This window comes from Thamnophis elegans, chromosome Z (genome assembly GCF_009769535.1).
Source record: "Thamnophis elegans isolate rThaEle1 chromosome Z, rThaEle1.pri, whole genome shotgun sequence".
In the NCBI taxonomy this organism is placed as follows: Eukaryota; Metazoa; Chordata; class Lepidosauria; order Squamata; family Colubridae; genus Thamnophis; species Thamnophis elegans.
This window is the reverse complement of record NC_045558.1, coordinates 82,100,288-82,126,283: the sequence shown is the minus strand read 5'-3', so window position 1 is coordinate 82,126,283 and position 25,996 is coordinate 82,100,288. Positions and strand designations below refer to the sequence as shown.

General features: G+C 35.2%; 1 protein-coding gene across 4 annotated transcripts; it reads left to right on the top strand.

Annotated features, from left to right (window-relative positions):
* The first annotated feature begins 874 nt into the window (after positions 1-874).
* NR4A3 (nuclear receptor subfamily 4 group A member 3) lies at positions 875-24,059 on the top strand. Of its 4 annotated transcripts, none has more exons than XM_032236669.1 (7): positions 875-1,118; positions 2,783-3,690; positions 6,518-6,647; positions 7,641-7,813; positions 12,030-12,229; positions 13,808-13,986; positions 23,716-24,059. In XM_032236669.1, exons 2-7 carry the CDS (start codon positions 2,785-2,787, stop codon positions 23,976-23,978), a joined length of 1,851 nt encoding a protein of 616 aa, XP_032092560.1. In that variant the 5' UTR covers positions 875-1,118; positions 2,783-2,784; the 3' UTR covers positions 23,979-24,059. The 4 variants fall into 4 exon arrangements, with proteins under 4 accessions (XP_032092560.1, XP_032092559.1, XP_032092561.1 ...); XM_032236668.1 differs by lacking the exon at positions 23,716-24,059 and adding an exon at positions 18,299-20,478 and having other exon boundaries at positions 1,040-1,118; XM_032236670.1 differs by lacking the exons at positions 12,030-12,229; positions 13,808-13,986 and having other exon boundaries at positions 1,040-1,118; positions 23,716-23,820.
* Positions 24,060-25,996: the final 1,937 nt, after the last annotated feature.

The following is a 25,996-nucleotide window of genomic DNA, read 5'->3' as shown; positions in this document are numbered from 1 at the left end:
GAATGATCCATTTTCTCTTTGTTTCCTTTGGTATAGTGAAAATTGTGCATGAAAATGTGAAGATCCAGTTTTCAGAAGCAAAAAGCTGCTGCCCACTATGAACCTACTGAAGCAATTCTTTTCTTGTCTTACTATTGTGAGAAAAACTATGGGCAAGTTAACCAGTCTGTCCTGTCTACTGTTGACTTTGAGCTGACCCTATTCAACTCAATATGATTTAGGGCCAAACTATATGTCAAGACAGTTTGATGTACATGCATCAGCATTAGTCTGTGCAGCTCACAGTGTATTTGGAGCTGTGCCTTTCCCAGGTTTTTGGTTCTGGAAGTCAACTTAATTGTAGAGTTAAACACTTTTATTTACGGGGGAAGAAAATGGAAATAAATGTGTGAATTCTTCAAGCAGTGACTAGAGGATATTTGCCTTGTGATCTAATGATACTTGCTTTGGCTGCTTCAGATTAATCCCATGATTTCATGTAGGGACAGTTGTTAAATTTCTAGGAACACACATTTGAAGACTGCTTTTAAATGTACATTTGAATTTGGTCTTTCATCCGATTCAGAGATTAAGGGAAAGTTAAATTTCTTCAGCTGCTGTTTCCGATGTCTATTTGTTTAGGTCTTGGGAATCCAAACTGTTCAGGAGCTTTGGAGATTACGTGTAAATGATTTCTAAAGAGTAGGAACCAACTCTCTGTCTGTCTGTCTGTCTGTCTCTCTCTCTCTCTCCCTCTCTCTCTTTCCCTCTCACTCTGTCTCTCTCTGTGTGTCTGTCTCTCTCTTTTCTCTCTTTTTTCTCTCTTTTCTCTCTCTCTCTCTTTGTCTCTCTGTTTCTCTCTCTCTCTTTCTTCTCTCTCTCTCTCTCTCTCTCTCTTTCTCTTTCTTCTCTCTCTCTCTCTTTGTCCCTCTCTCTGTTTCTCTCTCTGTGTGTGTCTCTCTTTCTCTCAGAACCCAGGTCGGAAAAACCCTCTCTCGTGAGCCCTGGCTCCAGACACAACACTGTTGAGGAGGGATCATCATCACCATCACCACCTACGCTTGCTCCAGCAGCAGGAGCAGCCTCAGCCACCATCCTGTCAGTTACACCCACCATTCAACAAGCAAGCCACTCTCCAGGTAAAAAGCATTGTTTGCATTTATCCCTAGTCGGGCAGTTGCTTCCTTCCTTCCTTCCCACTAATGATGTCTTGCAAAGCTGAATTCATAAATGAACTAATTGCTTTGGAAAGGCAATTTTTAAAAGCATTACTTTCTCTGAAACATTTTCTATGATATTCAGAAATAGATGTTAAAATTTTGGGGATGAGATTATCTTCCTTTAGATCAAAAAGAATTTTTTTCTTGAGAACAAATTTCTCAACCAAATGTCAGGTTATAATGTTTAATTTTTTGTTAAACCATACTGTTATCTAATTAACATTAGAAATACTATGTTCCTATAAAATACAATTTTAAATATCAAACATTATTTTTCATTCAGTTTTTGAATAGACAAATTTGAAATAATTTAGTATTTTTTTGCAATTGCTATTAGTTAAAATGTGATAATATTAAGCAGTTTCTATATGAATGTTTTTGTTTCATGTTTTAATTATTTTATTACAAATAGAAATTAGTATGTAAGCATATTTGTTTTTCAAAATAAATAGACTAGTCTACACTTTGCCTAAATGTTCTGTCATATTTCATAAACATGCAATATATATTTTGCCCTTTTCTTTGCAAGTTCTGTATAACAATGCAAGTTTCCATAACAGCTCAAATTGAACTTTGGATTTTTTAGAGCAAATCTTTAATTCTATTTTATCTCAAAATACTTAATTTCATTTCTTTAAGAAATAAAGAAAAAGTAAACAAAAAATCATATTTTATTTTGGGGGATCTAATTCCTACTGGTATGTTGCTCTGATTAAAGTTTATTTATTGGGATAGAAAATCTCTGCCAATAAAATATTTTTAAAATAGCATATACATCCAAGTAGCAACTTTGGAAAATGCAGAATTTTCTGATCTTTATTTGAGGTATATTTTTTCACCTCTTCCATTTCCTTTCCTCCTTTCCTTTCCTCTCCATAATATATAAAGTAAATGAAAACATTCAAGAAGCTACAATTTCTTTCAGTTTCAGTTTCTTTTCCTTTAATATTGAGAAAAAAACACAAATCCAAATTGTTCCAATGTTGGACTTGAAATTTGTTGGGTATATTCTTCTGAAACCAGATATATTTGTTATCCTTTTGTTTGTAATTCAGTGTTGCAACACTAATAGGTTGCTATTAATGTGACAATCTCCCTACATAGAACACTTTTAATATTACAGAAAGCATGCATACCTATTAACTATGGGCCTTTTTCACTACACACATTTCACTGTAGATTATAGTGCAGCATTATTGTGTTATTGCTGCTGCAACTTTATTTTCCTAATATCCCTACTTTACCTTCTCATAAGGTAACAATACATAGAGAGTACATAGGAGTCTCCCTTAAATTTTATCTCCAAAATAACTGTGTTAAATAAACTGAATTGAGATTAACTGAACCAAAGTTTCCATGGGCTGAGGATGGAGTGGAACCCAATTCTCTCAGTCCTAATTCAGTATCTTAATTATTGCCCAGAAAGTCGAATTGCTAATTGTTGGTTACTGCCCTGCTAAATTAAAGTGATATTGTGTGACCAATATTTCTGACCAACAAATATTTTCCAAGGTACCAAACTTGTCATAATCCCCATGAGTGCAAATATTGTTAATGGAACACTATTTTTTTTACTTTTGCAGATATGCCCTGTATGCAAGCCCAATACAACCCTTCAGCCCCTTGCTCAAGTTATGCTGCTCAAACTTCTTATGCTTCAGAGTACAGTCCTGAGATCATGAACCCTGACTACGCAAAGCTGACCATGGAATTAAGTAGTGCTGAGATCAGTGCCACTGCTACCACCTCTCTGCCCAGTTTCAGTACCTTTATGGAAGGTTATTCTGGGGGTTATGAACTGAAGCCCTCCTGCCTATACCAAATGCAATCTGTCTCCTCTTCTTCATCACCTTCCTCTGCAAGCCAGAGACCCCTCATCAAGATAGAAGACAATCGGATGCACAGTTATCACCCTTCACTTTCTCTAACGGTGGATGAAAGCATGCCCAGCACCTCCACGTACTTCAAGCAGTCCCCACCCTCTACACCTTCAGCCCCTGGGTTTACACCCCAACAGACCTGGGATGAATCACCCTCACATTCTCTTTCACCAGCACAGACTTGCATGGCCCCATGCCACCTGGTAGACACTGCCTCTATGAAAACCATGCCTGGCCGCTTTCCACTTTTCCATTTCAAGCATTCACCACCCCATATACCTATTGCAGGTGGCCACATGTGCTATGATGCCACTGGTTTGAGCCTACCCATCGGATCAGATAGGCCTAGTGCTAGTCAAGCAGCTATGGAAAATCATCCATATGGGCACCCTATGTCCAAGAGAGTAGCCTCTTTAGCTTTTACACCACTGGGCCTCAATACAGCCACTTCCAACCTTCTAGGTGAGAGCAGCAGTAGCAGCAGCGGCCTTCCTTCTCCATCTAGCAGAAGTTCTTCAGCAGGAGAAGGAACTTGTGCTGTGTGTGGGGACAATGCGGCTTGCCAGCACTATGGTGTTCGGACTTGTGAGGGATGCAAAGGCTTCTTCAAGGTAAGAATTTCTGGAAGCTTTCAAAAAGAGACTGGACAGCCATCTGTCAGAAATGGTATAGGGTCTTCTGCTTGAGCAGAGGACTTGGACTAGATGACCTACAAGATCCCTTCCAACTCTGTTTATTCTATTCTATTCCATTCCATTTCATTCATTCCATTCCCTTCCATTCTAATCTTCATATGCCAATATTTGATCTTCTAGCTTAGGAGAGAGAGGGGCAGCATATATATTTAATCAATAAATACATAAATGTGTATGCAGAAATAAATGGGATTAATTTTTCAATGAGTATGTGATTTCTCTACAGATCTTAGTCAACCAGTCAAACACACCCCCAGTTCTTGAGAGATCACAGTTTATTTAAGATGTATCAGTCCATATTGTGTCTACAGCTCTGCAGACCACATGGACACTATTGGACATATATGTCCTTGTAATTCATCAGTATTCTTTCATTGTTTGTAGCTATTCATACTAAATGCATGAGCATTTAGTACTATCAGTATTCATTATATTCATTATATTTTAAACAAGAATAAACCTTTCCCTAGGAACCTAACTATTTAATTACTGATAATAAAGGAAGACAAGAAAGAAGAAAGAAAATTTGCAGGGAGAGAAGAGGATGTAATTTAAAATTCTGTAATTTGATTTCCCTTTTTAAAATCTACATTAATCAACATGTATACTACTATTATTGTCATTCATATTCATTTATTCTTTTTATAACCTGTATTTCCCAACTTTCTCCAAGAAATGTGTAGCAACATAGAGGTTTTTGGGGTATTAAATTTTAATACATTAACTCTTTACAAGATTATGGTTAAAAGAATTGCTTACTTAGCAAGTTGCTTAGGATACCAGAGCAGCCATATCATATTTATATCATCTAGAAATAAGTATAATTGAATAAATGGAGTTTATTCACAAGAAGGCATATGAAGAATTGTATCCAAAGAAGCTTACAAATGTAAACCATTGTTGCTTCTTAATAAATAACTTGGTGCTGCTTTATTCTGACCTTCAAAATAGGAGACTAAAGCTAAAGAAATTCCACAATAAGTCTTTAATTTTTTTTTAAAAAGTCATTTTGTGATTAATCTATAACCATAAAATGCAGTTTATTGTTGTGTTACTACAATGAATATGAAAATCGAGACAAATCCTCAAATGATATTTGATACTAAATAAAATATATATGAATTTTCCAAGGAAAGTTATTGATTCCTAATCTTTTATAATAAATGCCAACTAATATAGACATTTATTATCTCCTTAATAATCATGCTGTTAGACTTACCTTATGGCAAAATGTTTGGCAATTTTTGAGGATACAAAACAAGATTCTATATTAGTTTATCCTGATTGATACATTATTTTATAATGAGAATTATTTCTGAAAAAATGTATGTTGAGCTCCAGCTTTGAAGTGCCATGAATGTATGTTTTAAAGTTGTAAAGCAATACTCTTGTGGATTGTGGCATTTCTGAATGTGTGTTAATGATATTTTTGATCATGTTATTAGTTTTGTGATAGAAATGCATAAAAAGACTATAGCATGAATGCACATAATTTCTTAATTTCACTTTTAAAAACAAAATAGCCTTAAATTTAACATCCAAACTCAATATGAGGGTAACTATAGGTCTGCTTTAACAGGCTTAAAGGGTAACCCTGTTAACTAATAACTACTGTTATTATGGGTTCTTAAGATCTCCTTTAATTATCTCTCTGTGTGTGTGTTTGTGTGTATACACATACATACATATATGCATGCATACATACATATATATTCATACACAAGCACATACATACACATCTGAAAAATTCATTAAACAGTTTTTCAAATATCTAATTTTAATAAATGTTAATAAGGTTTGTTTTGCAAATTATATGCTTAGTGTCTGAGAAACATGTAAGTTTTCAGATTTGAAAAACGCATTTTCTGCCGTTTTTTAATCACAAACAATTGTAGAAATAATACAGCTTCAAATTAAGGATGATGACACAGTAGTTGTTTTTCTAACATGAAAAAAATTCAGTAGATTTAGTAATAAATGCTTGCCAAATATTACATTTATCTTAAAATATAGAGTTGCCTAAATATAATCTATCTACAGTTAACTTATAATTTAGATTCATAGATAAATAGGCACCTGAAAAAAGTTGTTTTGCATAAGATAATAAATTTAAATAGCAAACAAATAAACAAATTCATTTAAAAACCCCATTAATAACATTAAGAAAATTGAATTTAGCTACATCATTAAAATAATTGACCATATTCCTTCTTCTTTGGTAAGTCTATGATAATAAGACATACTATAAAGATATCTTTATATAATTTATTATTTAATTTCTATACTTAGCTTTGTTTGATATCTTGTTTCTTATTGAATTAACTTATTTTGTATACGAACATAGATATAAAGAAATCAGTATTCAAATGTTTTATTACTTTACTTTATTCACTTTAGGAAGATCAGTATTCACCAATATGAACCAAATAGAAAATTATTCTCAATAGAATATTTAAAATTAATTTAATCCCCAAAGGTATAACATGACAACCTGATAAATTTATACATTATTTTATTATCTACAGGTTGTCTATCTAGCTTTTGAGCCATGATCCTAAATTTTACTGCCAGTAACTAACACTAATGTATTGGGGGTTTTTTTTCCTCAAGGAAACTGTTTTAGGGAATTAATTTTATCTACTTATAAGAAGTGTACAATTGCATTTTAATTCTGGTATATAAAAAAACAGTTGTTAAGGTCTCAGTTCATTTAGATGATCTTCCTTCCATTGCATTTTTTTAGAGAACAGTTCAGAAAAATGCAAAATATGTTTGCCTGGCCAATAAAAACTGCCTAGTAGATAAGCGTCGTCGGAACAGATGTCAGTACTGCCGATTTCAGAAGTGTCTCAGTGTTGGTATGGTAAAAGAAGGTAAAGCATTCACCAATATTAGCTCACATATTGTTAGTACCAAATAGGTTGCTTTTAAAAGGCATGGCTTTCTTATTTTAATGGTGAATTTTAGAAATAATGGTGAATGCCCTATTTCTATGTGATTCGTACATGTGTTGGAAAGCATATTAAATTGTAACATCTTCATTCCAAATAATAAATAGATTCTTCAAAGAATCTAAGGACTCAGGCTTAACTTTTAAAGGAAGCATTTCCAAGATTTCACACGATGCTTGTTTTAAATCTTTAGACACAGGAAGGAAATTATTACATTTCATTTGTAAAATAAAATTTTGCAGTGTTCCAAACTGCATTTAATTAAAATTTTAATAAATTTAAGGTGACTGATCTGTATGCATAAAATCAGATACTAATTATTATTAATAATTATTAAAACACTCTTCTTGAATCTTTCTACAGTTTCAATATATTATTAGGAAAGTATTTATTATTAAAGTGTATTTTATTTATGTATATTTTTTAAATTATATTTTATCATACATATCCTGCAATAACTCAGAATGAGTTTTTTATTACTTGGCATTATAGTTAAAATCATTAATGCAAACTATCCCTGGAAAAAACCTATAACTATCTTGCTCCTACAACTATGTAGTCATATGTATTCAATTTCACATAAGCTCAAATATTACATTTTAATTGCAAATGTCTTAGGATCTTTCTAACTTATGGGGGTGTATGGAAACCTTATATTATGAAGAACTCATACACTTAAGATGAATGACGTTGTTAAATTGTTGCTATGGATTCTTTCCCCAATAACATCCATTTATATAAATGAAGTGAAACCTATTAATAATAATATGAATGTATAAAAAGATAAACACTTTTGTTGTTTGATTTTATTATTTGAGAGTGATTATGCACTGTTAACTCTATTGGGTTCCTTGTAGAAATTTTCCATGGTTCCTTTCAAGCTTGGTTGTGTTTTTGTTTTTGCTTCTTGACTAGTTGTCCGTACTGACAGTTTGAAAGGAAGAAGAGGCCGGCTACCTTCAAAACCAAAGAGTCCTTTGCAGCAAGACCCTGTGCAGCCCTCCCCTCCATCTCCTCCAATCAGTATGGTGAATGCTCTTGCGCAAGCCCTATCTGATTCTGCACCCCAGGAACTTGATTACTCCAGAGTAGGTTTCATGTTTTTCTGAATAAAATTATTTAACTAGTATTCTGGCATTTAAGTTATACATTTATAATAACAATAATCTCTTTGCAATAACAATAGTGATTTAAATACTTAAATTACATTGAAAGCCTGCTGCGAGTAATGAGGTAATTGTCCCAGGTTCCAGATATAAAAACTACTCCAAGTATGATCAAATATTTGAAACTCAGGTGAATCAATAGTTTTATTCAGGACAGTAAAGCAGTCAGTAAAACATAATTCCAAAAAGTATCTCAATATTTTCCAAATATTCCTATTTACAGAAATTCATTAACTTCAATAGAGAAAAAAAGTCCATGACTTTCTATCTTTGAGCTTCCAGTAATTAGTTAAGTCAAAACTAAAGAGATATTACACTTACTTATTTTATAGAGGCTTAAATTAAACAAAATCAAGCTATTCGATTTGGAGAGAAGATTTGGTCTTCTCATAAGAGCTGTAATTGAACCCATCCAATTTGCCTACATGGGGATACTGCTGGCATTTAGATGGCACCTCCTCTTAAACCAAAGAATGAGTTTTGCTACAGGTTTCCTCTGAATGTAATGTTTCAGGGGCTTGAGCACTGTCCTCATGACTGTTGACTGGAAATACCTGCTGATATAGAAGTGTAACCAACACTTCTATCCCAAAGTGTCCCAAACTGTCAATTCTTGAAAGTGATCTAGGAGGATTCTATTGGGCAATGTTCCTGAACTAAGACAATTTATAGGATCATGCACCCACTTGTGCATTCTGATGCAACCAAGTATCTAGAACAGTAGAAAAGTTCTATGTGTATCATCACACCCCTGCCTAAAAATATTCTCTCTGAGCAGAGATCATGGAAAGGCCATAACAAATGCAATAGTTTTCTAAATTGGCGATGTGAGGACTGGCCCTGTTATTAATATTTTTATTCATTCTTTCTTGAATAAAGGTTATGTCTCTTTCGGCTTAAAGGAAAGTGCTTTCACAAGATTATTATTTTTAAAAAACTTCCTTTTTGTCTGGAAGTCCTGGAAAAATGTGTTGGTCAACCATATGAAGTGCTTAAAAAGGGAGTGGCCTGATATCTCCAAATACAATTGGAATTTGCTAATCATCCATATTCATTTCTGTTGGGGGTCTCACAAAGACTGGGACTATTTTGATTATCTTAGTGAGTGATATATACTAGGAAATGAATTGGGAAAATTGAGTCTTTCTAGTTCATTAAACTCTCAACAAATTTTAAAACTATCAGACATAGTATCCATTGGTTGACTTTGCTGAGTTGGGGCCTGTTTTATATTGGTTCTCCTTTTTTCCCATCAAGACTATGATAAGATGCTGCTTGCTGTCAGCCAGGCAGTGTCGGCTGGTGGCTCCCCGGAGAAGGGCCTTCTCTGTGGCTGCTCCGACCCTATGGAATGAGCTACCCCCAGAGATCCGGACCTTACCCACCCTCATGGCCTTCCAAAAAGCCGTTAAAACCTGGCTATTCCAGCAGGCTTGGGGCTGTTGACCTCAGTACTGAGGTCCAGCCCCGATCAGATCGGGTGCATGGTGATGTTTTAACTAGTTTTTTACTGTTTTTACTAATTACTTCTTTTGTTGTGCAAGCCGCCCGGAGTCCTCCGGGATTGGGCGGCCTATAAATCTATTAAATAATAATAATAATAATAATAATAATAATAATAATAATAATAATAATAATAATCGCAATGATCCCACTATCAGTAATCTTAAAAAAATGAAATTAGGCTACCAAACAGCCAAAAAAGCTGAAAAAATTTCGCATTTACTATATATGGATGATTTGAAACTCTATGGAAAGTCAGAAATAGAAATCCAATCATTGACAAATACAGTCCGAGTATTCAGCACCGATATTTCAATGCAGTTTGGCATGGAAAAATGCGCCACTGTATCCATAAAAAGGGGCAAAATCACTGCATCTGAGGGAATTGAAATGCCCAATGGCCAACTAATTAAATGCAAAGAAAATGAAGCCTACAAATACTTAGGCATTCTGCAGTTGGATAACATCAAGCATGGAGAAGTAAAAACTATTGTCAGGCGAGAGTACACCAACAGAGTTAGGAAAATTTTGAAATCTAAATTGAATGGTGGAAATACAATCAAGGCCATAAATACCTGGGCAATACCAGTTATAAGATACACAGCTGGCATAGTTAACTGGACACAAGCTGATTTGGACCTTTTGGACCGAAAAACCAGGAAACTAATGACAATGCACTACAGTTTACATCCACGTGGTGATACTGATAGACTATATCTGCCCCGAAAATCAGGTGGCAGAGGATTATTACAAGTGAAGCAAACAGTTGAAGAGGAAAAACATGCACTGGCTGATTATTTAAAAGAAAGTCAAGAACATCTATTAATCGAAGTAAAGAACAAAAATCTACTGAAGGCCCAACAGACAAAACAAGAATACAGAAAAGATGTGATAAAATCAAGAATGGAGAGTTGGCAGAACAAAGCACTGCATGGTCAATTTCTGGAAAAAATAAAAGATAAAGTGGACAGTGAACAAACTTGGTTATGGTTAAAAACAGGTACATTAAAGAAAGAAACAGAGTCACTAATCCTGGCTGCGCAAGAACAAGCTATCCGCACAAATGCCATTAAGGCCAAAATCGAAAAATCCTCTGATGATGCCAAATGCAGACTTTGCAAAGAAGCTGATGAAACTGTTGATCACATACTCAGCTGCTGTAAAAAAAATCGCGCAGACTGATTATAAATTGCGGCACAATTCAGTAGCACAAATGATCCATTGGAATTTGTGCAAAAATTATAATATTAAAACAGCAACAAACTGGTGGGAACATCAGCCTGAAAAAGTCACCGAAAATCAGATGGTCAAGATCTTGTGGGATTTCCGTATACAAACTGACAAAATACTGGCGCATAATACACCAGACATCACACTGGTTGAGAAAAATAAGGTCACAATCATAGACATCGCAATACCAGGTGATAGCAGGGTCGCCGAGAAGGAACATGAAAAAATCGCAAGATACCAGGACTTAAAAATCGAAATTCAACGACTATGGCACAAACCAGCAGTGGTAATTCCAGTGGTAATTGGCACACTGGGTGCTATTCCAAAAGCACTGGAATTACATTTAAAACAGTTAAAAATTGACAAAATCACCATCAGTCAAATGCAAAAAGCCGCACTGCTTGGATCTGCACGCATATTACGAAAATACGTTACGACGTCCTAGGCCCCTGGGTGGGGCCCGACTAGTAACCAATGCCAAATCCGGCGAAACAACTGGCCGCTGTGATACAATTGTATAATAATAATAATAATAATAATAATAATAATAATAATAATAATAATAATAATAATCTATGCATACAATGTCTAATTTGGCTGTATGATGGTAATTTGTAAACAGGACTGATTGCAAGTTCACAATAGTACAATGGAAAGCTATATATGACATAAATTGCATAGACTTGTAAAAAATGGAGGTGGCTGGTGGTAATATTACCCAAGTAAACAGTAAAAGTTTCTTTTATCTGGAAAACTGAAATGGTATATTTTATGCAATACAAGATTGCTGCTGAAAAAAGCATATTGGTGCCCGTATTTTCTTTGTGTTTCAATGTCTTGTATCACTTTGTTATTATAATAGCATAGTGTGTACTTTCCCATTTCAGCTTCTTGTTATTAGTTGCTGCATTTGAGATTCATGAAGACATATAGGCCATCTGAAATAAATGTATTTTGCCATAAGAAAGAAAAAAAGAAATTGGATACAAGGTTATTGACACAGCCATATAGAAATAAGTTCACAGGTGCATAAAAACCCTCTAAATTATTCTTCAAGACAGATTGATATCTACAAATGAATTATAAATAGAAATTTAAACTGGAGAGCCCTTCATCAGCATTTTATCTGGAAAAACATGTTATCCCCAAGAATAGATTTATTCCAGGAAGAAATAGTGGTTGCCTAGTTGTGTTACCAAAAGAAGAGATAGCCATTTTTGAAAGATGATGATATAAGAATTGCTTAGATCTTCCTCTGTATCTTTGTGTTAAGTAATTATTCATAAATTTTAGGTATAGACTTCACTACTTATAATACTTTCTTATCATTCAGTGCTGATCTATGTCTATCTGGAGGAAAAAAGGTTTTTTCTTTCATTTCTATTTTTAATTGCTTTTCTTCTAGTACTGTTCTACGGAACAAACTTCTGCAGGTACAGATGCAGAGCATGTACAACAATTCTACGATCTTCTCACTGCCTCCATTGAAATATCTAGAGACTGGGCAGAAAAAATCCCAGGATTTACTGATCTCCCTAAAGAAGATCAAACTTTACTCATAGAATCAGCTTTTTTGGAACTTTTTATATTACGACTATCCATAAGGTACATCTGAGATTCAATAGTGGAAAACTGATTATTTTATAATCTGCTTAAAACTTTAAGAAACAAAATATTTGTTTTATGGATTTATAACTTGCAACCCAGCTTATTTATATAAATAAGCTGCTGTTTTTCCTCCTGTTAGGATATTTAGGCAAGTAGGAGTGGATGAAGCAGAATTCTGGAACAATAATCAAACACGTTATTGGGCTAGTTTACCCATGGATTAGATTATATAGTAAAACTAATAATCAAATCTTTCATTCATCTTTCATTGAAATGAGAACATTTGCTGAAACCATTATCTTATATAACTTACGTTGAGACCTGGCTATAGGTAGTATGATTCTGTTAGTTCTCTTGAACTTTTTGGAAGCTTTAAAAAGCAACTTTAAATAGTAGTACTAGTAATATTAGAACTCTGGATAAGGGTCTGTATAAGCTTGTACTTCCCCAGAAAGAATAAAATGGAGCACTCCTCTACCCTCTATCCAATACTTCTGCATTTCCTAATGGTATGGTGCATCCTTTGAATGATTATGTTTGGTAGGCCAGTTGCAATGGTTCCTAAAGTGGTTGGATGTGCAATACTTCCTGATACCATAATTTCATCCCAATTTGATCAATGAAACGATGCTATGCTAAGGAATATTTCAATGGTTAAATGAATATCAAATGCAGCACTAAAGCTGCTAAATGGTACAGAGTACTAAAAAGAACTCTGTTGAAATACCTGCACTGGCTCTTTATCATTTTCTGGGTACAATTTAAGATACTAGTTTTAATATTTAAAATAGCTTGGTGATCTAAGAAGCTATAACATTTATCTCAATATGAATCTATTTGGGAGACTTACTTGTGGCTTTTAGAGGTCCATTCATTGGACATATAAGAAAGAGTTTTCTTTCTCTTTAGGCTTTCACTATAGTCAAAGCCTTCCTCTTCACCAGGTCTTTGGAATTTTAATTTTAATTCCTTTTATTAGATTCTCTGTTTTCCAATTTTACTATTAGTCACTTTGAGTACCCTTGGGCTGAAGAACATGAATAATATTATTTAGCCCACTCACTGACTGGCTGACTTGATTGACCGATTGCAAAAACGCCTAATCATTTGGGAGATAATCGTTGTTATTTATATTATTATATTATTATAAAATACTAAATATTTTGTTGTAAGGATTTGATTTCATGGAAGAACATTAAAATATGTGGCTTATCTGAAATGATACTATTCAGGAATACATTTGTAACTATCAACATAAGTGACTGGCTGAAGTTTCTGGTCCATTTAAATTCATCTTTCATTTTCTTTTATCTTCCTCTGTTCATCTACTAGCATAAGTAGAAGAACTCTCAAATTTTCACCCTAAATAGCTACAATTATGTTCAGTGACTATCCTAATAAATTGGGTGTGAGATCAGCTTGCTTTATATGCCCCAAATGTAGCATATTTCAAAATGAAAAACATGTATGGATCTATGGGTAGTAATTAGATAATGTGCATTATGCAGCAGGATATATACTGAAAAGTTAGCTGTATTTATAGAATATATTTTCTTTTTCTTTTTTTCATTGAAGATCTGACATTAGTGAAGACAAGCTTGTTTTCTGCAAAGGGCTTGTGCTTCATCGACTTCAGTGCCTTCGTGGATTTGGGGAGTGGCTTGACTCAATTAAAGATTTTTCTTTAAATTTACAAAGCCTCAACCTTGACATCCCAGCCTTAGCATGTTTGTCAGCTCTAAGTATGATTACAGGTTAGTATTTTTTTAAAATTCAAATTAAATTTGTTCTTTGGATGTTTATATTCCACTATATGTAAGATGGAGTAAATTTCCACCTTTATACATTTTTAATAAATTCCAAAAAGACTGTATGCCTGCAATATAATTCAATGAATTTTAATATAAAATTACATTAAAATACATTATATCTTTTCAATAATCAGACTAAAAAACAATCAAAATTGCAATATGGTGTACAATTTATATTAAAGATTCAACTGAATTCATGTTGCTACATTTTCCAGGATGTCACAGCACCATTAATATAATATTGTAACTGATGAAATATTTTATTGCGTATCCTCAGCCTGAGCTACTGCTGGTACAAGGCTTTAGTTAACTTTATGACCATGTGGTTGACCCTCCCTCTGACAGTCTTTAAGAAGGTCCTGGAGACCTAGTTATTCTCTCAGGAATTTGACCAGGGTGTCAGATATCCTTAACTAATATGACTATACAATATGACTTGTGGTCTTGTGGTCATGTGGTACAATATGTTTTTACTTTATTGTGTGTTCTTATTTTTATCATTTTCCATGTATTTAATGTTTTGAATACAGTGTTCATATCTTTTCTTTTTGATATACAGACATATTTGCCAAGTGGGTCAGGGGTGAAATGCTACCGGTTTGTCCACATAGGTAGTAAAACAATGCTAAAAAAAGTTTTTAAAAAAGTTCCAGCGATCACACAGTACAGCTAATAGTCGGAACCTTTTTTTTTACTTTTTAAAGCATTTTTGGTTCTTGTGAAGCAAATCGGTAGCAGACTTCAGAGCATTTCACCCCTGAAGTGGGTGATATACATTTATTTTAACATACCCACACACACATACAGAGACTTATATAAAAGCAAATCATTCAGAAAGAACACTATTGGAGGAAAGCAATTGAGAGAAGCTTTCCTGGAACAGAAAGGTAGGGAAGCACAGCAGCAGAATTGTCCAATGGGTACATATAAAATAAAATAAAATCAGTATGCTTTTCATGATGTTGCCAAACTGGACAATATTTGGCAGGATTTTTTTTTCAGATGCTTAGAATCAAGCCAGTATGAGCATATGATAGGAATAGCTTAAGCCTTAAGTCTCCTCAAAGGAAGATCCTCAAAGGAACATATTTCTTGAAATCTGCATTTAAATAAGACTTGTAAATATTTTGCTCCAAGATTTTATATATATATAAAGTCACAACCCCTGGTATGCCCAAATATGGGAGGAAGGTCACACTTCCACTCTCTGTCTTCGGCTCGTCACAAGAGACCATCCAGACAGAAACCCAATATTTTTTACTGTTGCCTTTTTGTTACATTTGTTATATTTATTATAACAAAAATATTTGTTATAAATATTTATATATATTTATAAAGTCTCCCTTTATTTATTTATCAGCATAAATATAACATATATATATATATATATATATATATATATATATATATATATATATATATATATATATATATATATATATATATTAGATTTTTTACAACCCCTGGTAAGCCCCAATTATGGGAGGAAGCTAACTGCTTCCATCATCTGTCCTTCGGCTCGTCACAAGAGTCCATCACGACAGAAACCCAATATTTTTACTGTTGCCTTTGTTATATTTGTGTTTTTTATTTGTGCTGATAAATAAATAAAGGGAGACTAGTATATTGGGTAGTACACAAATATAACAAAGCCAACAGTAAAAATATTGGGTTTCTGTCGTGATGGACTCTTGTGACGAGCCGAAGGACAGATGATGGAAGCAGTTAGCTTCCTCCCATAATTGGGGCTTACCAGGGGTTGTAAAAATCTAATAGATACCTTTCACCCTGGCTTTGCTGATAACGGATAAGAGCCTGTGGCCTAATGGCTAAGATCTTTTCCTAGTGTGCCTAGTATGCCATATAGCCCAGGTTCAAATCCCAGTAAGGGTATGGCTAGCTGATGAGAGCTAAATAGCTTGAAATAGATCTATACTAGTCTCCCTTTATTTATTTATCAGCACAAATAAAAACACACACATATATATATGTGTGTGTGTGTGTGTTTGTGTGTGTGTGTGTCTCACACACACACACACAAACACACACCCAGAGTAATATAAACTTTATGTTAGTTTTATATCCATCAAGGATGTTGCCCATTGCGCAAGGGGTGGCGCTTCAATTGCAATACTCCTGATATCAGTCTGATCACTTCTCCTTGCCCTCTCAAAAGACACCACTGATACTAATTTAACTTCACCACAAAAGAATCCTGAGGTTATATTTCATGTGGGAAGGTGTGAATTTGCCTCCTTGTAGTGCACCTTGGGTAGCGCAACAGTGTGAACTAAACGAACTAGCAGCCAGACTTGTCTGTAGATTATCCTGACCAGTGACGTGCAGTCAGGGGAGGCAGGGCCTCACCACTGTCATCATGAAAAGAAAAAAAAATGTAAAAGGAAAAAGGCTGAGGTAGTTGCTGCCAGAGTCACAGTGGATGACTCTGCTTAGTGCTTAACTGTTTAAAAAAGCCTCTATAAAAGTTACCTCTACAGGAGGAGGCGGGAGAACCATGTGCCTCATTTAATCTATCTTTATGATCACTCGAGCAGAGTTAAGCAAGGGTTAAAAGCCAAAAAATTCCTTATGTAGATGAGGCACCTGATTCTCTTGCCTCCTCCTGTAGAGGGCGTTTTTTTAGAGGCTTTTTTAAACAGTTAAGCAGAGTCATCCATTGGGGACTCTGGCAGCAGCTAGCCCAGCCTGACCTCAGGAACTCTTGCCTTTTTCCTTTTACATTTTTACATTTTCATCATGGCAGACAAGAGCAGAGTTGAAATCCTCTGTGAAACAGCTGGAAAAGGTATGTGGGTCGGAGGGAGGGGGAGGAATTCAAAATTAATGTAATTTGTAAGTAATTGTATTATTGTAAGTAATTTGTGTATGTGTGTGGTTTACACGCCTCTGCTGGTGCGTGGGCTGGCACTTTTTTTTAATGTTGGACATAGCGGCAGGGCTTTTGGACATAGCGGCAGGGCTTTTGGATGCCTCGGCGCTATGTCCGACATAGAGGTGGGACGCAGGGCAGCTTTTGCCTCTAGCGGCAGGGTGGCTTTTGCCCGCTTTCAAGAAAGCTTTCTTGAAAGCGGTCAAAAGCTGCCCTGCCGCCCCGGCACTATGTCCGACATAGAGACGGGACACCTCTATGTTGGACATAGCGGCAGGGTGGCTTTTGCCTCTAGCGCCAGGGCAGCAGTGGGCCCTGCTGCCCCAGCGCTAGAAGCAAAAGCCGCCCTGCCGCTATGTCCAACATAGAGGCGTCCCGTCTCTATGTTGGACATAGTGCCGGAGTAGCAGGGCAGCTTTTGCCCGCTTGCCTCACCAGCAATAAACCTCACCGCACATCACTGATCCTGACTCTTAAAATATATGGCAACAAAAACAAAAAATGAACCTTTTCAGGCCCAAATGATAAGAAAGATTGGTAATATTATATGAATTTGCCAAATCAATGTTGGGGGGCTCAGCAGAACCAAGAGCCAACATGTTTCCAAACTTTTATTGGCCATCCTCCAAGAAACACATATAGAATGAAGAATATAACTCAAAAGAGGCAAGATTCATGACTACAATCTGTTGGGAGACATTTGCCACCATGACTCTGGTGTTGCAACATATGTCAGAAGGAATGTAGCAAATGCCTCCTTATTGTCTGCTACTACAAACAATAATATCAGTGGAGTAGTTTTCAAACTAGGCAATCTAACAGTAGTGAACATTTATAAACCACCTCCGACAGCATGGCCACAGCATGTCTTGAATATCAAATTGCATCCAACAATTCACCCAAGTGACTTCGGTAGCCATCAAATTAATACTTTTTTACTGATGACAATGGCGAACAATTGTCCAACTGGACTGAAGCAAAGTCCAACTTATTTTTGTCACTAAAGACAAAGGCATGTTTAAATCAATGACATTGAACTGCAAAACCATCCAAACATATGTGTCATCACAAAAAGTGCAAACTCGCAGCCAGTCTCCATAAACAAGAAAGTAATGGATATATTCCCACACAGTCAATACAATCCTATACCTCTAGATCTGATGGAACGTTCAAAAAGCCAACTGGCACACATTTGCTAAAAATCTTGATAAAACTATATTCCACCAAGTAGTCAACACTATCATAAATTTATGAAGTCAATAATTGCCTCAGCAAAAAAAAAAACATATACCTCGACAATTTAGAAGAGTATACATCCCAGAATGGAATGAGGAGATTGAAGGACTCTATCAAATCTTCCTACAGAGTGGTGATTCAGAGATGGCTGACAATCTCTTTCACAGCTTGGATGCAGCTCAACGTAAGAAGTGGGAACAATATACAGAATCACTAAATTTCAGCAAATTCAGCAGGAGATTATTAAAGAAACTGGGTGGAGCTAGACAACCCACCTGACAAACACCCAATGTAACTCTTGACCAAATGGTCTCTCAAGTTGTATTTCTCTCCAAAGCTCCAAGGGTGAAAGGACACTCCACTCTCATCAAGAAAGCGCTTTCAACTTTTTGGCAAAAAGGCTGAAAGTTTTCTGAGTATGCCAGTCCTTCTCTATAAAGGAAATTGATGCTACCATTGACAGTCTGAAATGTGGTAAAGCACCAAACTTCAATGGAATTCATCCAGAATTCCTGGTAAACTCCAGGAGACACACACAGGATTGGATTGGTAAATTCCTTTCAGACGTAGTTTCCAATGGCTACCTCCCACCAGAATTAAAAAAAAACTAAAATAATATCACTTCTAAAATTTGGCAAACCAGAAGACAGAGTTGAAAGCTACCACCAATCCCTTTTGCTACAAACTCCTGGAACTATTAATTATAAACAGAATAGATCCCATAATACATGAACATCTGCTGTAGAACAAGCTGACTTCTGACAAGACCAGTGTAGTGTAGACTAGTGCTAACTCTAGCAGCCATATTGAAGCAGGATTACAATGATGTGCTTCCACCTTAACAACAAACCAGCTTATGAAGCTCTGAAGGTTTATTTAAACAACAACTTATTCCCTGTGATCCCCATCTAAGGTACTTTGGAGTAACATTGGACCGGACTCTCTCCTACAAGAAAAACCTAGGGAATACAGTGGCAAGAATCAATAGTTGGAGCAATGTACTCCAGAAATTATGTGGAACTAAATGGGAAATTTCAGCTGCCACCCTCAGGTCATCAGCATACTAGGGTTGATCATCTCAAAGGTGCTTTTTCAGGAGGCAATCAAACTTTCTTATTTTTTTCTTTTAAAGAAAAGTCTGCTTGCCTCCTGAAAAAGCACCTTTGGGACAACCATGACCTGGATGACTGAGAATCTCTACTAGGGTTGGTCAACTGCACTGCAGAATATTATGCTTCTGCGTGGCTTAGCATACTATGCTATTATGCACCAAACTCAACAACCCCATAGTATTATAAGCAGATGTATTAAAACCATTCCAACTTGCTGGCTTCCTGTCTTGAGCCAAATAGCGCCACCAGCTTTAAAGCAGATGCGCTAGTGAGAGAATACAGAAAAATTATGAACAACAACTAATGGTGGATCCAACCTTCCTCATTTAACTAAGGAAGATTCAAATCCAGGAAATCCCCCCCTCCCGGCATTTGCAAAACATCAATTCCAAGTGGAAAGCTAAATGGGTCGCTGAACACTTAGGCATATAAATGACACTCCCCCCCCCAAAAAAAAAGATTCCAGGCTTTGAACTACCATCTCAGCAATGGAAAATCTTGAATAGGATTCATACCTACCATCTTGTAGGCCTCTCTGTATAAATGAGGCATAGTATCATCCCCTGAGTATGATTGCGGGGTCCCACATCAAATTGTAGATCATATCATGACCCGCTGTAAACTGAGGGCATATACCAATCCAGTATCTAATTTTTAAAAATATAAATAATGCTGTGCTTTAGTGATTAGATGGCATAGACATTGGTATTTGAACATAGATCTTTTTAACATTTATATTTTATTGTGTTTCGTGTTTTGCTAATCTAGGTGAAATATTACTATATATTGCTAGTCCATATATGATATTTAATATGCTAAATAAATAAATCAAAGAAAATGACTGTGAATTCATTTTCTGATATCATAGAATCATAGGGTAGAAAAGGCTTGGAGGTCTTCTAAGTCAAGCCCCTGCCCAATGCTGGAGACCTTATACCTGTGATGGCAAACCTATGGCACACATGCCACAGGTGGCATGCGGAGTCATTTGTTAGGGCATGCTAGGCGTTGCCCTATCAGATCCAGTGCACATGCATGCCCTGAAGCCTTCGGGGGCGAAAAACAACCCAACGCACAAACCTGAAGTTCAGGAATGGACTTCCAGTTTGCACCTTGGGCCGTTTTTTCCCCTCTTAAGACTATAGCAAACAAAGCAACATCTCATTTAAAATGCATCTGGGAAATATAGCTCTGTGAGATAAGGAATTAAACAATAAAAAGGCTAAATGTTCAGATGCAATATACTTCTGAATGCCAGGTACTTGTAAAATTAAGAGTAACTAGAAAGGAGAGTTATATATACAACTATTTTTGCTTTCTATCAGGATGGTCTTTGTCATAGAAATAATGCTGGTTTAGGGGGGAGGAGACGAAGTCGTGACGACATGACGTGTGATCTCAATGCTCTGAGATCGCAGTCGACACTTTTGTCTCTGGGTTGTCCAAATGGACCTAAACCATCCCGTAGAGACGGTGAACAGGAAGAATACATCTTGCTGATCACAGGGACATTGCAAAGTCTCTGATTGATCCAAGAGAAGCTCTTCAAGCTGGTGACAAAAAATCCAGCCAAATGTCTGATGAAGTCAGGGTGGCTCCAAAACGGAAGGATATGGAAAGAGAAAGTGTATTCAGCTGGTGATGAATTTTTACTGTTTTAAAAGTGACTACCTTTAAAAAAAACACTTAAAATTAATTTAAATTGTAGAACAGAAGAAATAAGCAGCGGAATTAAATTTGGACTGGTTTTGAACAGGGGGTTATCTTACTTTTTAAATGCTATTTTTATGGATGGAATTTATGCAAGCCTTTTAAAATGAACAGATTAAGTTTCCTTCTTCTATTTTTTTTCTTTGACTATTCTCCATAATCTATGGACTAAAACTCTCCTCTTTCATTACTGTGGGTGTTTTTCTAACTCATTTAAGAATCGGACCCTTTTTTAAAAATTGAAATACAAAAAGATACAAAAAGAAACAAAGAAATGGTAACATTGTAACGCTGCTATTTGGAAGCTAGATGTTTGTGTATTGGAAACAAAATACTTATTTCACTGATTATCCTGGCTTGGCACTTCAAAGACTCACATCTTGTTTATAGAGAGTGATAAGAAGAAGAAGAAAAACACACAGATGTTCCTTTGAAGTAGATTCTTAACCAGAGAAAGGTGAAATGTTATTGTGATGCTTAATTCTGCTAAAACCTTCTAAACTAAAGTAGCAGTGTTTGTCAGCTGGAAATCATTGCAATTTCAACACCAGAAAGGTTTTAAATCTACAAAAGATATTCTCAGAAATACAGAAATTATCAAATACAAGTGGAGGATGGAAAAGAAGTTGGATTACTTAGTGCATCTAACAGTAAAATATGATGGAGAAGTTGAAGATGTTCATCAAATGGAAAAAGTGGCGGTTAAAATCCAAAAAATTGAAGAGGAAAATGAATGTAAAGAAATTAAAATTGCTGATATTTATGGTGACTGGTTTGTTTATGAGAATGGAAAGAGTGGAATACTGAAAGAGGAATTAAATGGAGGGGAAACCTATCCTAGATGGGAAGATACAGAAGAGGAAAAAATAAAAGAATTTATGGATTTAAAGAGAGAAATCCTATTAGCAAGAAATCTTATGCTTTTGATAACATCACCGACAATCAAAGATAAGCAGATTAAGGAAACAGAAGAAGGGCATCAAAATTACATGAGAGATCTTATAAGCAAAGAGTTGCTAAGAGGAGTCCATACAAAGCTGATTAAGGAGATAATTAGAGGACTGACGCCACAAATGGCAGAAGATATGACACTGTTTTGTTACTGGAAAGATACAGGTTGGTTGGTTGATAGATGGAAGAGTATAATTTAAAACTAGCTAAACTTAGCGAAATTTAGTAATAATAGATATAGTTAAATAAATAGTTGATAATGATAATAATGTATACAATGTGTAGTATTATGATAAGTAATAACTGGATATGAATATTGAATGGTACCCATGAAAGGAAGATTAGAAACCCTTTTGAATTATATATAAAGGTTAATAATAATAATAATAATAATAATAATAAAAAGAATTAAGTTAGATTCAGTCAAGTCTTGATTACTAGGAGGAAAATGATATGATGCAGGATATAGTCAAATAAAGGAGGGATAATGATAATAATATGTATGTATGTATGTATGTATGTATGTATGTATGTATGTATGTGTACAATATAAGGAAATGAGATGTAAATTGTAAACAGTGATTTGGAAAGAAGGATAGAAAACTTTGTTATTAAATATTATGGATGTTTAGCTAGAAAAGGATATAAGGATTTAGTGTCATTGGAGGATTTTAGAAATAGTAAATGAAATGCCAGTATGTGGTTATGTATTAAATCTTGGTTTATTTTATGATGAAGGACGTTTAAACAATTATAGTCAAATGAAAATGTAGGTATGATGACGGTAACATGTATGAATATCTGAGTTAAAATACTTGAGTTAATATGAATTATGCTTGATGACTGTGGAAAAGATGCACAAAAGTCTTTTGTAACCAACTGATACACTTTCTACAGTATGTAAAAAAGGAAGATTTTAAATGTTGTGTTTGTTTTGAAAATTAAAAAAAACTTTAATAACAAAAAAGGAAATAATGTTGGATTAGATAGAGATTTGGCCTGGCTGATAGCATTGTAAATTAATCTGCCCTTACATTTTGTTACCAAAAAAAATTCAAACTTTTTCCTCTTGCTAAGACATCTAATAAAAGTGGAATATTTGGAAATAATGTACATGCTTTAGGATTATCTTTACATAAACAGCATCATATGTTTTAGTACTTTACAAATAACATAAGCATTTATTTTAAGCTGTAAAATAGCTAATTTTAACAATATTTTAATTTCTAACCCATGTAAAAGGTAAATAAGCTGAAAAACTACAAAGAAAGCCAAATAGAAAAGATTGGCTAAGCTGTCTGATTTTCTTAAAAGAGTATCTGCAAATTCCTGCTGGAATTCCAGGCTTTGCACTGATGGAGCTAGCAATGGATATTGATCTCCCCTTGAATTCACTGAATAAATAATGGTTGCCATAGATATTGAGCATCCACAACTACCGTATAGGAAAGCTAGGAAATTACCAAAACATCTTCTGTGGCAGCTCAGGCCTCAAATCATGGAAAAAAATAATTTCTGTAAAATGTAAGGGTGTGCACCATTTAGAATACTTGTTCCTATAACTGTTTTAGTTCCTAACTAGAAAATAAAGTACTATGCTTGATTGTAACTGTAAGATTGGGATCAACTGGCATTGTACTTAACTTCAATTCATGTTCATATACTGGGCTACACAACAGTTACATTAGTACTTCTTTTTTTATATAATTAATCACTAACACACTCATTTCCATAATGTGGGTATTGAATTCTTTGTCTGATATTGCTTTGCAGACCGTCATGGATTAAAAGAACCAAAGAAAGTGCATGAGCTATGCAACAAAATCATGGGCAGCTTGAAAGATCACTTGGCCTTCAACTGTCAGAGCAAACGACAACTCATTGAGTCTGCAGAATCTAAAGTTCTTGGTGTCCTCACTGACTTGCGTGCTGTCTGCACGCTAGGACTGCAGCGGATCTTTTACCTGAAATTGGAAGATTTAGTGCCACCTCCTTCCATTATTGACAAGCTATTTTTGGACACCTTACCATTCTGAAAGTCAAGTTTCCCTTGTGAAAGGCAACTACCTACCAGAGCAGGCAAAAATATCAGAATTGACTTATAACAATGCTGCTTTTGTTAAATGAGGAAAGAAGTAATTCCAGCCCTAATCATATACCGTATTTTCACCCATATAACCCGCGGGTTATATGCGGTTTTTACATGCACAGCGCCCCCCTGCGGGTTATATGCGTGGGCGGGGTATACAGAAAATATTTTACACGATCGGAGGCTTACACGATCGGAGGCTTGCTTCTTTCTCCGTTTCTTCCCCCACCCCGATCTCAGCTGTTTCCTTCTCCTTCGTTCCTTTCCTCTTCCCCAGCGTGCGCAGGCTTCTTTCTTTCTCCGTTTCTTCCCCCCCCCATCTCAGCTGTTTCCCTTCTCTTTTACTCGCCGCGGGTTATATGCGTGGGCGGGTTATATGCGTGGGCGGGGTATACGGGAAACATTTTACACGATCCAGAAAACCCGCGGGTTATGTGCGTGTGCGGGTTATCTGCGTGGGCGGGTTATATGGGTGAAAATACGGTATATGGACTTTTCCCAATATATGTCTTTGTAAACTGAGGTCTAAGATATAATTTACAGTCTTGGAGATGGGAATTATAGAAGAGAAAGATTAAATGCAGGTTTGTTTTTTAATGGCACTTTTTAATGATGCTACTCTAGCCAGAAAAAAATTGTTAATATTAACTGAATAAAAGCTATTTCCATAGCATTTGTTCTTATGTGGTGGATAGAAATTTGTCACTGCAATGTGTTTGAAAACAAGACTAATAACTGATTTCAAGATCATATATTTTATTAATTTATATCTTTATCATATTCATATCAGACCTCATTCTCTTCACATAAATTATTCTCTCTCTCTCTCTCCCTCCCTCCCTCCCTCCCTCCCTCCCTCCCTCCCTAATAACGTTTATCCATGAGTTCATAAAGAAAATATAGTAAAATGACAATGGCTGTTAGCTCTTATGTTCAAGTGCAATTTTAAGGTGCTATCTTTGCTGAGTTTTGTTTATGAGCTGTAATTTAGTTTAATCCAAACGAGAGATGAAAGAAATAAAATGGAAGAAACTGGCTTTATTACATGCACTAATTTCTAAGACAAAGTTCTTCAAATTTTAGATCAGTGACTATATGTTGACAGCAAGGCATTAAGCAAAGAGCATATGCTTATTCCTTGGCTGAATAAGTCAATAGCAATGGAGAACATCTGAAATAGGCAGTATTAGCATGGACATAGTAAGGCTAGAACTGAGCTTAGTGAATTAGTAATAGATTCAAGACAATTTGGATGAAAACTTTTGTAGAAATAGACTGAATGTAAATGCTATGAAGGGTTTATTGAGCTGCATTTTAAACATTCCGTATATGTACTTTCCTTTTTTGTATGTTTACTGTTAATGCCATATTAATATGAAATAATTTGTTGCACAGTGTCTTTATTTTGTATAAATATTTGTATGCATGACATATTGTAAAGATTTACTTCTATTTATTGCAATGACTGCCAGCTCATGGGAGCCTGTTACAAGGAAGATGAAATAGTGTACTCACAACAACTTAGTTATATAATGGGTTTGGATAGTCTCATACACATACACATGTATGTGATCTTTCTGTTAACCAATTAAATATGTAGTATGTCTTGCACAAGTAAACCTGATCTTACCATGTATTTGCAGTGACTTTTAAGGCAGTAAAATTTAGCACTTTGATATTTAAATATTTGTTCATGTTTCACTAACTTTAATATTTAAACATTTTTGTTCTTTCAACAAAAAGGATTTATATGCACTGTATCAAGTCTAGTCATTTTGCTACAGAAAAAGATCACTTTTTGAATGTTGCTCTGATAACCCTGTATTTTTGTTAGCTTTAAAAAGTCTACAATAATTTTGTCTTTTTTAACTATGCTGTTTGTATGGAAATTAAATTATACATTCAGATACCAAAATAACTGCCTAATAGCTGCAGCTAAGATAAACTAGATATCAAGCTATTGTC

What these genes read in the sequence shown, in the direction of transcription:
- NR4A3 (XM_032236669.1), top strand. Translation starts at nt 2,785, where the DNA reads ATGCCCTGTATGCAAGCCCAATACAACCCTTCAGCCCCTTGCTCAAGT. An exon ending in TGTTGGTATGGTAAAAGAAG is followed by an intron (nt 6,648 to 7,640) that starts GTAAAGCATTCA and finishes CTTCTTGACTAG; the next exon opens with TTGTCCGTACTGACAGTTTG. An exon ending in ATATTACGACTATCCATAAG is followed by an intron (nt 12,230 to 13,807) that starts GTACATCTGAGA and finishes TTTTCATTGAAG; the next exon opens with ATCTGACATTAGTGAAGACA.